The 16,097-nt window shown below is 38.4% G+C and overlaps 1 protein-coding gene across 1 annotated transcript in view; it reads left to right on the top strand.

Annotated features, from left to right (window-relative positions):
- ELP4 (elongator acetyltransferase complex subunit 4) overlaps window positions 1–15,815 on the top strand; it is a 141,647-nt gene extending 125,832 nt beyond the window's left edge. The window contains exon 11 of the mRNA XM_027663359.1: window positions 13,449–15,815. Within this exon, the coding sequence (XP_027519160.1) occupies window positions 13,449–13,580 (132 nt within the window). The 3' untranslated portion in view covers window positions 13,581–15,815. The remainder of the gene's footprint in view (window positions 1–13,448) is intronic.
- Window positions 15,816–16,097: the final 282 nt, after the last annotated feature.

The following is a 16,097-nucleotide window of genomic DNA, read 5'->3' as shown; positions in this document are numbered from 1 at the left end:
CTTTAGAAAAGCCACAGAAACATTTCTCCCAAATTCACTGGATTGTGTACTTCAGTACTGTTAGTTATTGGAGGATACCATTAATTAGTTGAGTTGGATTGGATGACCTGGTTTGCTGGGAAGGACAGACTTATTAGAAAGGTCAGTAATTTATACTACTACAAAAATTCTTTTGTTCAGCCCAGGAATGACCTAGTTTTGCCTTTTCTTTTATATCTCTATGAAACTCAGAGATGCAGAAAGTAGGGCAGGAGATACTGATGAGACATTTGCCCAAATAATGTGGTCACTTGCTGTTAGGTTATTAACTAAGTTCTTATTCACGGAACCAGTTATAAAGCTGAAGTACAGTCGAGTGAGAGAGCATGTGCTCAAGCTCAATAATCTGTTAAGAACAGATATCCCTACAAACAGGCTGATTTACAGCTTGCCTTACTTTTCATCTGATATTGTTACTGGTGGGCAGATATCTTAAATTGGTTGCTTTGTGATGTTGAATGAATTTATTTTAGTCTGGTATTGAGGTTGGTTGTAGGCTGTGGAAGTGATAGCGAAGGATGAAAAAAATATTTGTCTGTAGTTGTAGCAAACCAAACCATTTCATATTCTTCCACTGCATATTTTGAAGTGAAAACCTCTTTGTTTTCTATGTCTCTTGTCAAAAATGCGAAGCTTTAGTATGTCAGTGCAGTCTATTCAAATGGAAAGAACCATTTAGATATTTTTTTTTTTCCTTTAGAGCCTCATCTTTTTCCAGTGCTGTGGCTGTTCCCCCTGGCAAGTTCCAGCTACATTCAAAATATTTAAATAAGATGGTCTGATAAGGTTGCCTGGTCTCTTAGGTTTTTACTTATTTAGGGGAAGAAATGCTTAAATGGTATTTAGAAGAAATAATTACACAGGGAGTACAAAATATATTTCTTACTGGTTTTTCTTCCCTCCCTCCAACCTGTTTTCGTGCTATGGGTCAGGACTTAACAGCTCTCAAGAGTGTCTGGCTGAATAGTGGCAGGCTTCTAAATCTCAAATCAAGTGCTCTTCAAAGCACCTTACTTCTCTTGAGATAAAAACTTGAGGCAGGTTTTTTCTATCTGGCCTATTCATCAAGTATAATCTACTGAATTGTTGACATTTCTAAACACTAAAGGGATTTTAAAGATCTTATTGCTCTAAAGAGACTTACTTGTACTACAGAATAAAGAAGCGAAATGAAAAAAAATACTGACACATGAAAAGTACAAATAACTGCTAGAAACAGCTGAAAGCAAATAGCTATAATTTGACATATAGTTTCTGTACAAAACACATTTTTGATGTAGGAATCATCTCAAATGTTCAGCCCTGCCTCTAACTTTAAGATAAATAGTAATGTTTATTTTAATCAAAATTAGTCACAAAAGTCTTGCGTTTAATGTGATACCAGTTTCTGTCATTCACATTTTATATATTTGTTTCCATTTACACTGAAATCTACTGTCTGAAACAAAGTCGTTTAAGAAGAAATTAGCATGACCTGTCTTTTAACCTTTCCCCAGCAACTTGTTATTCTGTGCTTAAAGTTCCTTTAAAGCATTAGTTTCTCAAAGGATAGGCAGCATTGATCACCAATGCAATTTTTGTAATTTTTTTTATAAGTAATATCAACCACTGAATAAAAATATGCCACTGTGCATTTTCATACCAACACAGGCTAATCCAATATTACAGATATTAAATTACACTTCAGGGATTTCTGAAGTCTAGAGATTATTCGGTAATAACACTACAAAAGGCATTATTAGCTGGAGTTTTAAAGTGTAGCCCTCATGAGTCATGGGGCAGTAGTGCTGAAGAGATATTAAAATAAGAATTACATAATGCCTGTATCCTTACCTAGGAGTTAAGGGAACTGAACATACTTCCTATATCAGTGTCACTTTTTAGGATGAAAAGACAATGATAGCAGAAATACCTTTTTTTTTTTTTTCCCCTCTTCTGGTCTGCTTTTTGCCTTAGCATGAAGTGTCTGACAGTGGCATTTGCCATTGCAGAGCTGAAGTTTCTAGCTTGTGAAAAGCTGCAAGCATAAACAGACCAGTCATATGTTTAGCAGCCTTGGTTTGTAAATGTGCAGAATTTTGTAAACCAGCCATGCACCTATCTAGCTAAATGATACTTGCTTTTAAAACCCAGATTACTAGCAATAGTTTGCACTTCTGTAGCCCTTTTTCATTTCTGTAGCACTGTTTTAAAGTGATTGAATAATCTGTGTTTCTCCACACGTAATAATCCCGCGAGGCAGACTCAGAAAATACCTGTAGCAGAGAAGAACTTGCCTGTGCATGAAAAGCAAAATAATAATAATAAAAAAAAAAAAAAAAGGATGAAAAGCTGCAGAAAATTAGTCTGCTTTAAAAAGCTATTAAATTGTTCCTATCCCTGAAGCTTTACAAATGTGCTAATTGTTGTGTTCTGCTCATGTAATGTGTTTCTGCACGAAGTTTCGGCGCTCTCCTGTTGCCGAAGCCCTCGTGCCGTCTGGGGGAGGGACCGATGGGCTGTGTGACACAGGGTAATGAATCTTCCCTTTGGGCAGCACATGCTTCAGGTCTGAACGCCCAGAAATGCTTCACAGATGTGCTGGGCTGCCTAGCAATGGAAATTTTCTGATTCTAGCTGACCTAAAAAAAGTAAATAGACTACAGAGCATAAGGCTACTCCCAGTATAAAACAACAATACACCCCCCCACACTTCCCAGCTAGCATTTACATTTTACCCCCCCCTTCACGCTCCTTCTTCATAACCAGTGACTTGCCAAACCTGTGACACTGCTGTCTTCAAACTGGGGCATTCAGGGACATATTGTAGGGGTGGTTTGCACATTTGTAGTGAAATGTAAAACAATACAGCTCACAGTGTCTCGGTGCCTTGTAGAGCAATAGTGCACGTCTGGGAGAGATTCTGTACATCAGCACATCAGCCATTAGCAGGAGCTCCTATGCAGTCATGAGTAATGTGTGCATTTGGGGGTGTTGGGGTTGTGTTTGTACACACAGCTTCTGCCACTGATGTTTAGGAGGGAATCAGCACAGTCAGTGTGTACAGCATCTAGAAAAACAGCTGGGGCAGCATCCAGGCAGCCCACAGCTGGGCTGGGCCAGAGTCCCTGAGCTACTCTTCTTAGGAGAGCACTTCAGAGGATCTGTAGACAGTAAACACTGGAAATCCATGGAAGCTTGTAGGCAATGTGTATTTTAGCAATAGCTGGCAGAACTGTTCAATTCAGAAATCTGTTTGCATTCCTGTTGTCTCTCTTTTTAGAGTTGGCAAACCGGTCATCGAAATGCACTTGTAACTTTTAAAGAGACTTGCCTGTGTGAGTTACCTGTCTTGGAGCAGAACCTTTCTGTGAAATCTATCTGGACAATTTTACCAAGAGGCAGACTACATTTTATCAGTTATTCAGTGCACTTGCACACCCCCAGTAATGGTTTTTAAATGAGGGTATTAATGAGTGTTCTGAAACGTGACAGGAACTGAGACAGAAGCCTGGTAAATTACAGTGAACTTTAACAGATAGTTTTGGATGCAAACTCAAATATTTGTTTAGCTTTTTCAGTTTAGCTGAAATTGTAGAGGGTGACAATAACACTGTAATCCTAGAACAGATGCTTCTGCTCTGAATGCTATTTCTCTCTCCTCCTCACTTTCATAGCTTTTGTTTGTACACACAGTGCCTTGAACACTTCTCAGGCTTCCCAGTAGAGAGACTCAAGTTGTTGTAGAGCATCCTGGGCATCACCAGCAACACTGGAACGTTTCCAGTGAGCCATCTGTGGTTTGATATGAAATCTGTACTCCGTGGCATGCTGCAATGTCATTCAAAGAAAGAGTAGGCATAGCAGAGGCACTGACTCAATGAGATGCTTCACGTCGTTGTAGGACTGAATTCCTCCCCTTGACCTTTTACACTCCAAGTTAAGAATTTAGTTTAAGCTAGTCACTCAGGTTTCCTGAATAATCAGCAGATATGGACAAGCACTTGCAAGGATGGTTCATCTCCTCCTAAGTATATAATATAGGTTAGACTGAAGGGCTGACTTGTAGACAGCTGCAATTAGGTTGAATGAATCCATCAAGGAAGAGAATGTGACATTAACATCAGCATCCACCCAGACTGTCCTGAGAGCCCTAAAATTACTCAGACTTGCATCACGGGTGCCACACTCCTCTTACATAAGCTCAGGGAGGAGAAACTCAGCAAAAAGAACAGATCCACAGGAGGAAGGTTATTCTTCTTCCTCTGGACACAGATGATAACATCAGACTCATGAACTGCTCTTTGAATTTAGGACAGTGTTTCCCTTTGTGATTTAGACAATGTATTCCAATCTCAACTGTAACACACCTAGATTAATATATCTCTTCCTCTCTCCATCTTTCCCTTTTTTCACTCCATTTTTATTTCAGCCCTTTATCACCTAATTTCTTCCCCTGTGTCTGTTGTCTTTCAGTCACCTTTCTAAGCAATGCTTTTTTAGTTAGGAGGGGAAAAAAAAGCTTTGGGAGTAATACAGTATTTGCACATCCTGACATTTTTCCTTCTGCCTGGATATTTTGTCTCTCACTTCTTCCTTTTTACCCATTTTGTGTATTCAGACTGTAAAATCTTCAGGACAGAGACAGTCTTTCAACATGAGCGTGATAAAAGCTGTATCAGTGTTACAGTAGTGTGTTGTGTAAGTATTTATCCAGTTCTGGTTGTCAGATTACCATGTATTTCTCTGAACTTTGGATCAGACAAGCAGTTGAACATCTGTAGTCCTTGGGCAGCCTATAACCATCACAGGGAGCTTCTTCATTGTCCAGAGACTACAGCTATAACATGAAGCAGGGCTGTTACTTGTACATGTGATTTAGAGCACTCTGTGGTGCCCAACACTGGGCATTCTGGGGCATCAGAGAAGGTAAATCTTCCTGATATTTTTATCTTTCACTTGTGTCCCTTCACGTCATCTTTAACACGTTGGACTTTTCCTTTGGAATGAGTTTGTTTGGACAATTGTCTGTACTTTCCTTTCCTGTCACTGAAAAGTCGTGACTGGTGCTGCACATACAAGACCCCACTCATCTCTACTCACATCTGACTGGAACTTCTTCAGCCATCCAAAATACCCTAGGGATTCATTTTACACAGACATGTACAGAATTGAATTGTATTGGTACAAACAGATATCTCTGAAAGATTTTCGCTTCATAACAGCCAGTGTTATAAAACTAAGCTTTAAATTCAGACTCAGGAATACAGATTTCTGGTCAGAAAACAGAAACAGCACCATGTGGCACATCCAAACAAATCAGCACAGTTTGAGTTGAATTCTCCTGGATATTATCATATCCCTTCTGTAAAGCAGATAAACTGGAAAGCTGCATGGAAAAAGCACGTATTAAGATTCAGTTTCTGAAAGGTAAAACAGCTTTTTACAAAATCTATCACAAAAGGAAGTATGTTTATTAATGGTTCTTAATTTTGCCAGGTGTCTTTGAAGATGCTGTTTAAATAATCTCTTTATACTACTGGAAACCCGCAACAAAACATCCATGTCCTGTAAATGAGGTGACAGAATTGCCCTGGTTTTGTTTTATTTTACATTCTCTAAGTGGTGAAAAATAAGAATTTTAGAATTATATTCAAATATTTTCAGTATTATCATCCATCCTTTAGCAGACAGACAGAGATATATAGATAGAAGTATATTTATCAACTATTCATAGTGGAAGCCTTCTCTCAACACCTGATGTTGACAATAGTTATTTTTCATGGCTTGGATTATGCTTCAACCTTTAAAAAAAAAGGACATGCCTATGGTAGATGTGCTTGTTTTAACATGGATTGATATAGTTGTGATTTGTTATAAGTCAGTCACAGTTATAGTTGTGATTTGTTGTAAGTCAGTCACAGTTATATCAAAAGTAGAAAATTTTAGAATGTTCTTTTTAAAAGTCAAGTCTTTTGTATTTATAGCCAGCTTGGAAAATGTATCCATTGCTGTGATCTAAACATGGTAACGTAGCATCTGTGAATGTAGCAGAACAAGAAGAAACTGAGTTCGTGTCCATTATACAGAAAAATAGTTACCAACTTGTCTCCTGACTTTGTTAAAATACTGAGAAAATTGTAACATAAGAGATTCATAGTAAATGAGTTTAAAAATAGTTTGTCTAAGACCAAAATGCGGTTACAGGAGAAGAGCTGGGCACCGATCTCTCCACAAGATAAATATCGTCGGCTGTGAGACACTCTCATTATTTGGGAACCAAATTTCATGAATGCCATATGATTTCTGCCTGACACAGCTCTAGGCCAGTTGAATGTCTTTTCTATTTCTTGCTGAGGTAGCTCATGATGTCTTCAGTGGCAAAGGGCTTGCTGTTTAGTCATCAAGAGGTGAACTTACATTAACTCGGAAGCGCTTTTAGTTTTTGTGGCATTAATTAAAATTTTGTGTCTTTGCATAGCGATATTTTTGTATGTGAGTTGTTACAAAGTTGTGTCAACGTAACTTTGATATGTCGCTCCAACAGACTACATGTCATATAAAAGATAATTCATCACAATACACATATCTGGTATCTCTCAGTTGGCGAGCTTGGCAAGAGAAGAAGCCAGAACTTGTAGTAACCTGCATGTCAAACATTTGAAAACAACTTTCTCTCTAGAAGAAATTTAGTTTCACACCTGCACGTCATTGTGTTTGTATTAAGCCCAAAGGTAGTATTTTGGTTTTGCCAAGACCAGCTGGTTACTGGTTAAGAAAGCAGTAAAGACTGAGGTGCTCCTGAAATGTGTTATCTCCTTTTAAAGCCCACCTTTTCTGTGACACCTACAAAAACACTGAAGTCTTTTCCCAGGTATGATAATAGAAGTGATTACTGGTAATTTTAAATGAGGTAATAATAAAAAGACTTAAAAGGGAAAACATAATGCAAGGTGGTACATTGTGGGCATCATCAACAGAGGGAGGAACAGTAGCAGGACCTCGGCCTTTGTGCTACGAACTGTTCCCGTTCTGTCTTGTGTGGGCTTTATGGAATGGCAAGGGTTCTCTTCAAAGAGAAGTAAGTAGGATATAAAGCTCCCCAACTAAAAGTCTGCATCTTTCGTTTTCCCAGCATTCCTAAAATTCTTCTCCCCAACCCCCCTCTTCCCCCTAAACCAAATCCCTTCGGCTTTGGTGACTTCAGTCTTCATGGAGTTGCAGCAAATGGAAGTAGAAGGGATCTAGAGAGGTCATTAACCCATCTCCCTGCCCCAAGGCAGGGCTACAGCCATAGTAGACTAATAAGCTCTCTTTTTTTTGGTCAAAGATCCAAATAAATGAATTGTAAAGATTTGGGGTTTTTTTGTTAAGTTTAATTTTGGGAAGTTTGGGCTCAGTTGCTAAAGCTTCATGTAACTGTTAACACTCACAAGGTTGACTTCACTGAAATTACTTTAATATGAATCAAATTAAGAACAAACTACCACCTCATTTTTAATGAGATTCAGTGATTTTACATCTCTCACGTTATTATGTATTTGTTTGCTACAGTATTACACTTATAATAGCTATGAAAATATAATAATGATTTTGGAGTAATATGCAGAATTACTTGTGGTTTAGATCTTTGCAAATATATGTATATCTGCTTATCATACTGTTGCTAAAGAATTTTATATTCTTTATTGCTTAAAGCAATTTACAGAATATGTGATTTTAGTAGCCCTCAATTAATTTTATGAAATTGTGCTGTATCTTGAGTGTCTTCCACCTCAGTTATTTCTGCGTATTTTAGCCTGTGTAAAAACAATCTGTACAGACACACAGTAATTTTGGAATTGATTGGGTTTTATACTGTGTAAGTGTAATATTGGATTTCACTAGGTGCCTCCACAGTGCAGTGCCAGTAGATTCCTCAGAAGAATATGTGTAGCTGGTGTGTATAGTTGTACAGTAATGAGTTCTTTAACATTCTCTCTTGTAGCTAACTCTTTGTTTAACCTGTCACTGGTTACTTAAGTTCAGTCATATGATTTTTACTTTATTTTCAGTTCCTCTCATAGTTAGTTAAAGCCTGCATACTGTTTCTAGATGTTTTGTAACTAAAATATAGTCAGCATCAGGAGAAGTTTTTAGGAAAACTGCTGGCCAGTCCTCTTAACACTGAAGAGGAAAAAAGGCTTGACATTGGAAAATCTGGTTTTTTTATAATAAACCTCTGAATCAATCCCCTTGATGCAGTAAGATACACTGGCAAAAGCAGTTGCTGGTATTTTTGTATACTAGGATTTAAAAAGCAAATTGCCCCCCCCCAAACATAGCAGCCCACTGGAAGTTTCTAGAACAGCCATGGTATGGATCTTTACATCCCAGTCTTACATGGCAGACCAGTGTCAGAAAAGCATCAGTGCTGTGTTTGGTCCCCTGTGCTGGGACTGGGCTCCCTGATTGCTCCCTGTCCCTTCTGAGCTGTCCTTTTCTATACTCTTACCTTCCACTTCTGCCTTCTGTTTTTTTCCCGCCCTTGAGAACAAATGAAGTAATTAGAAGTTTTCTTCAGGCAGAGGGAGGAGCAGAGGCAAAGTATGTAATAAGTTTTGTCTAAACTGTTTTCCTTTGGTAATGCATGCCCTAAAGCTGTGTGCTTAGCTGGGTTCAGTGTAATTGTTCCTATCCTGCAAAGCCTTTCCGGACTGCCCGAAACAGAGAACCAGCACTCCCATCATGCCCCTTCCCTGGCTGTGCCTTACTCCATAATAGCCTTCTTCCATAGCCAGTTATTTCTTCACTGAGTGAAAGAAACTTGGAGTCTGATTCTGAAGAGCCTGGGTTTGAACCTTTCTGGCAGTCTCTGTGGGTGAAAATAGTGTGTGATCATGTAATTAAACACACTGTAATAATGCAGATACACAATTAACTGTGCACAAAGGAAGTTTACTCCAGCATTCTCTAGTTTTTACGCTGACAAACTTTACCTTCCTTTGATACATTCTTTAAGAAGTTATCACAGGGAGGGTAATTTTAACTTGCGTGTTCACTTTTGCCACATTATGACCACTTTCCCTTAAAACACTGTTGCCCTACCAGCTTGCTCTCAGCTACAGGAAGTTTTGTGTTTATCCACACACTGGAATATTTTAGTGCAAATCTTAAACTATTTAAAAGAACAAATGAAAATGTACAATTTTATGTCTAGCATTTACACCAGGGTTGGGTTTTTGCTGCCCTGCAAAAACTCACCCGTTTGGCCCAGGCACACTCAGTGCTGCCTTTTCAGCTTGACCCTTTTCCAGGGATGTTCCTGGTTTTCAGACCAGGAGGGGAGACACTGCCTGTGCCCACACTCTGAGCAGAGGAGAGGGGCAGGAAATGGGAATGGACAGCAGTGCCAGCAGGAGAAAGGACAGATCAAGAACAGGTGGGAAGAGAAGGAGGAGAACAAAACAGGGGATGAGGAAGACAAGGAGTTGAGGGTTGAGGCAAGGAGGAGTGGTCTGGTGCTGAATTTGGACCTGGGCATTAGGAACAGAAGCAGGGGGTGGAATATGGGCAGGAGAAACCCAAGACTGGCAGGAGAGAGAATGAAGAGCTTGGAATCAGAAAGCCTCTGCTTGGGGGGGGAGGCTGAGGGGTGCAGAGAACCAGAGAAGAGACACTTTTGTCATGAAAACCAGCTGTGGGATGGGAGGCCTGGACAAGAAGGATTGGGATTGCTGAAGTGAGCAAAATCAGCCTGATTCTTATCAGACTGATAAGAGAAAGAGGGGTCAAAAGGGGTGGAGGTCACAAACTCAGAAATAGCAGAGAAATCTGTCCCCTGGAAAACATTTTGCCCTTAACTGGGACTTTAAATGTGATTGTTTCTCTGTGGTCAGCAAATATCTGTGAAAATGTCTGATCATTCTGTGATGCTGCTGTTCAGAAAGGATCACAGCCTATTCATGCTATCACTGCCTTAGTTCAAGGGATGACAATGTCCCCATTGGTGCCTAAAATAAAGGCCTGGTTTTTAACCTGTGGATGTCTGTATAATGCCATGCAAAGAATTTCCAGTTTGTTTGTGGTTTAAAATTTAGAATATTTTTTTAACGGTGCTAAAATATTTATTAGTGTTAATATTGTCAGCCCTGTATTTGTTTTTAATCTGCACACAAAAAATGTAAGGAATGATATTTTGAAAAACCTATTCAGGCTTTATTGAGAAGTAGCATGTGTGTGTCCAATGATTCAGATCTTAATGGCAGGATAATATTCAGTTGTTTTCAAAGGACTCTTGAGTTGTTTATTGTTCAGAATGTGTCTGATGTGAGGATGAATGTGGTATGTGCAGTGCAATATGCTTCCTGGAGAACCAGCAATTTGTTATAATGCTTGAAAATCGGGATTGTAGAGAGGGCAAGGACTGCAGGAGGGATGGGCTTGTAATTAAGACAATTGAAGGATATCATGGAAGGTGTGATGTGTCTCTACCAATGCCACTGAGCTTCTGTGTGATCACGTTGCTTCAACCCACCATTTTTATTTCTATACTCTTATTTTGTGTCTCCCACTTTCTGATTGCCTGATTTGGAGTTCTTGAAGAAGTACTAAGCACTCACACCTGCAAATGAAGTTAGCGTTTTATCGTGTGAAATGCTGCAAAATGCTAAACATTCTGGAAAAGCAAGTCCTAAATGCTTCACATTGTGTTTCTGAAATTAGTAGGTACCTTTGGCCATGTCTTTTATGTACCTCAATTCCATCTCTAAAATGGAGGTAACTTTTCTGCCTTCTCTCACAAGAATATTAGGAAAATAACACGGTATTCGTGAAGCATTCAAGTGCTGTATACTGACATGTGCTATTGAAAAGCCATTCTGTCTTCAGAACAAGGTTTGAATAGTGTACAATAAATATGTCAGGAAAGTTCAGAGTAAACAGTGACAAGAAAATAAAATACTGAATAGCCAGTCACTAAATGAGCAGTGTGCATCCTCTCCAGTGAATAAGATGGGGGAAGAAGAGTATATGCCTGTATAATGAAATACTGTATCATAGCAAATATACCTCTAAAAGCCTAATTTAGTTCCAAGATCCAATCTGAGGATCTTTAATTTTTTACTCTTTCTACCTGTAAATCTTTGGAAATTTATAAATATTCTTCTGTCTATTTTCTGTTTATAATATGTGTTAGCAAATGAACCAAATGACTGTGTAAATATAAAAAATTTACAAATGAGTGTAAATATAAAAAATTTCTCTTCTTTTGACCACGCTTTTAAGTCCAGGCCAGTGTGGCAGGATTTAGAGTTGTTCCCTATCTGGGATATTGCTCAGTCCCTGTGTCAGATGAGTTTGCTGAGTCTCGGTTCTGTTTGCTCTTCATCACCTTGCTCTGAATCCATTTGGCAGACTTGGCAAAAGGGTCAGTAGTTGCAGGAGGAGGACAGCATTACTACGTGTTCCCTAGAGGAAGCTGCCTCCTGGTGAGGGCAGAGAGATGCTTGCAGTGAGTGGGAGAAGGTTGGATTAGTTCACTTGTCTCTCCGCCTCCCACATGCCCTGTACTCTGCTAGCAGAGCACTGTACGGGTTTTTTTTGAAAGAAAATGTGATTGAAAGATCTGCCGAGTGCTCCCCTGTACTTGCCAGCTTCTCCTCCTCCTTCGTTTTCAGTGGTTCCAGCCCCCCTCATACAATCCAAGCCGTACTTTGGCTCCTCCCAGCAAACGTTTTTCTCAGCGGCCAAACGAGACAGGCTCGTGCCCTGGTTTGTGTTGTGTTGATGCAGAGATGAGGCATCCTGGACTACAGTTCACATCCACAGCCATGCTTAACCTTCCTCGGAGTAGGGAGAGGACTCTGAGTGAAGGATACTGCACCACAGCTCTGATTTAACTCCCTGAAATGTCAGAGCTGCACACTTACTCTGTGGTGTATCTGGGGAGTGGGTTTTGGTACGCAAATTGTGCTTCAGAGGCAAAATGCTGTAAATAAATACACACATTTCTCCTATTTCAGCACTGAGATATGTCATCTCACCCTGGACACAGGCTTTCCTGCTTCTCACACGTTACTTTATGCATTTCCTTCCCTTGGAGAAGAGAACAACCCAGCACACATTCTTCTCCCAGTGCTGCCCACAACCAGGAGTGGTAGGAAGCACTTGAGAGCATCTCTCAAGTTATGCCTAACTGCACAGGCTCAAAGCCAGCAATGAATTGAACAGCTCAGCTCACTGTAAATACAAGGATTTTTTATGCTTTTTAATTGAATTCTTATCTTTTCGTACAAAAGTTTCAAAGATATTGAATGAAAGGCAGCTGTGTTTATGTAAAAGCAAAACTGGCAAAAGCTGAGAATAAGGATAGTCCACACACCCATTACTGTTCTCCTGTTCCCTTCAGAAGCCTGTGCATTTTAAAAGAACCTCACAGTTTAGCCTTTGCCTACTAAATCTTTCAAGAAATATGCTCCTTCCATGATACCAGTTTCATAAATTATTGCGCTGTGCAGAAGATGCTCAACTGTCTCATCTGACTGGCTTTCAGTGCCTCGCTGTGTCCAAAAGTGAGCCAGTAATTAACTAAGTAAAGCCTCAGCTTTACATTCATTTTCACCTTACTTTATGAAAGCTAAATGGTGATTTCATGTCTTTTACTTATCTCCAGTGTAAAAGATCCTCAGAGAGAGGGTAGAAATATTTTTGCCATAGTTGAAAAATAAGGTTTATTATGCAAGGACCATGTGCTTGTGGACAACCATGTCTCTGTTTCCCCATCTGTAAACTGGATGTAATGTTCCTGCAACCCACTAGGGAGGGCAGGCTTTGATTAACATATATGATTGCCCTATACATGTGCAACTCTATCACTGCTTGTTTTTATTAGCAACTAGCAGTAGAATATGAAGAAGAAACATGTAGCAGAATAATGCTGCAGCCAGGGTGAGCCCTCTCCATCTCTTGACCATCATATAATTTATTTTCAGGCTCTGCCACAAAGTGTGCATGTTTGAAATAAAACTACGCTTATATTGTAGCTATAGAAATCAAATTATTTGATGTAGAGGTTGACAAACAGGCTAAACATTTTGTTTTAAAGGGAAAATGCTCATAGATATGATTAAATATCTTGAGCAAATTTTTATTTTGTTTAGAAAATTTTGGTAAGGAAAAAGAATCTATTCCAGTGCACCAGAATCCAACGTATTGAAAACATACAAAACTGTTTCCAGGTCAGCCTAAAAGAATGTCTGGGAAGTGTTTTTATTTGTGTGAGTAAACACCGATCAGTCAGGAAAAAGACTGCATTTTGAGATAAGCTATGAAAAAATGAATCCTACTGCATTTATTTATTTTTTTTTTCTCTCCCTGTTTTTTTCCTCTCTCTCTCTTTCTTCTCTCTCTCTCTCTCCCTCTCCCTCCCTCCTGAAAATCTCCTGCCACAGCGGCTGCATTTGCCTCCAGACTTGTCAGACACAGTGAGCCGCGCGAGCAAACAGGATCTGGCAGGATCCGCCAAACTGCTGAGCTCAGGATGTGGTGCGATGGCCATCGGCAAGAAGCACCTGGACTTCTAGTGATTTCTCCTTAGCAGTTTCACTCAGATTTATATGACACTCTAATTATGAGTGTTAATGACTTATATAAATATTTTTCTTAATGATTTGACCCAGCACACAGTCTTTAAAAGTACATGTTGTCATATGATGCCTTCTTTTTTTTTCTTTTCTTTTCTTTTTTTTTTTTTTTTGTATCCTGGTTTCTTTGTACTGATTTTGGTCTTGTTTGGGTTTTTGCTTGTATGTTGGGTCCTGCCATTGTTCTGCTCCACTGGAAACATACAGTATTTTGTTCCTTTCCTTAAAATATGAAAATTACTGTTACCATTTTCATTTCTGTATTTTTTTACACTGTAAAAAATGAACGGGATTATTTTTCCCAATAGATTTTTTTATATATAGTTACATTTAATATTTTGTATGAATAATGAGTTGAATGGTTTATTGCAATAAAGGAATGAAACTAAGCAGTTCGTTGTCATGTGTTATTCAGAAAGCAAACCAGATAGTTGTAAAAACATTCATTTTTGTAATTTGAAATACCATTCTCAAATTTCAGGAAATCTTTACATTAGTTTATTAAATATGTAATAATAAATTTAAAATACATAAGATAGTTTTTATTCTAATATGCCAGTAATTAAGAATGGTTGTTTTTTTTTATCAGATTATATTACAGATAATTACTTTTCCTGATGGTTTACTACATGCATTAAAATGCACTTGAGTGGAATTTACTAACCAGAGAGGAAAGAATTGATTTCCTTATGTAGTTCAAAACAGTAATCCTAAACAATTGAAGTCAGCACTATGAAATTATGTCAACAGACATAATTCAAGATTGAAATTCAAACCGACAGCTACATTAATGCTAGGAAACCAGAAGAGTGCATTTGAGCTCGGGGAAGGATATCACAGCATGCTGGTCTGAAGCAGGGCAGAATGTACAAGTAATTCAGGCTTCTCTACCCTCAGATATACAATTTGTGAACTTCTAACTATTCTGTGTGTATCTCTGCATGTCTCCCATCACACAAAGGAACAGTAAAGCAAAGCTGACCTGTGAATTAAAGTGGTTTGCATTCTTTCTTCTGGGGCTGACTTCCATTTTGAAAGGTAATATCTTCTTCTCTGCAGAACTTCCAAGCCACCCAGCTGTAAGATTGCATTACAGTTTCAAAATTTAGTCTTTATAATAGTGTATTACATGGCTGGAGTGAAATTGAGTCTTCAAAGAACGTGTTAATAGGATGCAATAATGGTAACATATTTTGATGGGTTTGGAACCAAGAGTTGGGGAAGTGGTTTGCTTTTTTTTTTTTTTCCCTGCAATCCAGGTTCTACTTTATTTTTTTTTTTTCTCAACAACGCTGTGTAAAACAAAGACATAGCTTTTAAAACTGTCTAACTAATATGATGAATGTCAATCACTTAAAAAACTCCACTGTAGCATAAACACATACTGTATACAGCTTTTATTCTGAATTAGAATAATTGAATCAATGACAGTGATTTGCCAGGATGTCAAATCTATCCATCATATCCTGTCACTACCAGTTTATTTTTTGTGATCAAAATCAAAAAGACTACTATTTTGTCATCAACTATTTCATTAGTAGTAACAATCAGGTTTTCTCTTCTATATTTTTTAGATATGCCTGTTATACTTTTTATTTCTAAAGACACAAATCCTTTTTAAATCTTTTCAAAATAAAGTTTCAGACCTGAACTGTCAGTTTAATGAAGAAAAAAGACATCTACTTTCCTATGCAAACATATTTAAAATATTATCATCGATGTCTCAAACAGTTTTTCTCTTTTTGTATTATATGTAGCACTGAATGGAAGTTCTCATTAGATACTTAATTGTGCCTTCTAAAAGCATGAAATAATTTAAACACTTGGGATAAAGTGATTTTTAACAAAGGCGAAGTTTTACATAGTACATCTTTTTAATGTAAATAACATGAAACACGGTATTTCTTTGTGGAATATAAAGTCACAAGACATATAAATTGCTGACAACATACTTAAATAGGTCGTTCACTTAACACACAAGGGTGAAAATACCATAAAAACCACAGTCCATTCCTAGTTAATGTATTAACTGAAAATTGTTAGCAGGCAGCATATGTGTGTACATGTCTGTATGTGTGTCCTATGCATCTATAAGACTTCAGTTTCCAAAACTTCAGGAGGTTGATATTAAAGCTGACAAATATTTTGAGCAATAAAAGGAACTCCTCCTGCAAATCTGCTTTAGTGTTTGGTTTTCTTCTGAGTCGCTAAACATGCTTTGTAAAATAAGTGTTGGAGAATACAGATGTACAGTGTTGTTCACCTAAGGCAAAGACGTGGAGCGAAATTCCTCTTCTTTCCTTCCAAAATATCAGATCAGTTGCAGCAGCACGTGACAGTGATTTGGCTACTCCAGTAAACTGATGGGTGAAACAGTGCTATGAACGTGCTACCTGAGAGAATGTAGATACAGTGTAAATAAAGTGTAGATTCCAGTGGTTGCCCCAGAAGCAGTTT

This window comes from Corapipo altera, unplaced genomic scaffold, assembly GCF_003945725.1.
Source record: "Corapipo altera isolate COAL_440 unplaced genomic scaffold, ASM394572v1 100, whole genome shotgun sequence".
NCBI classification, from domain to species: domain Eukaryota; kingdom Metazoa; phylum Chordata; class Aves; order Passeriformes; family Pipridae; genus Corapipo; species Corapipo altera.
The sequence above is the reverse complement of the archived record's forward strand: the minus strand, read 5'-3'. Positions and strand labels throughout refer to the sequence as shown.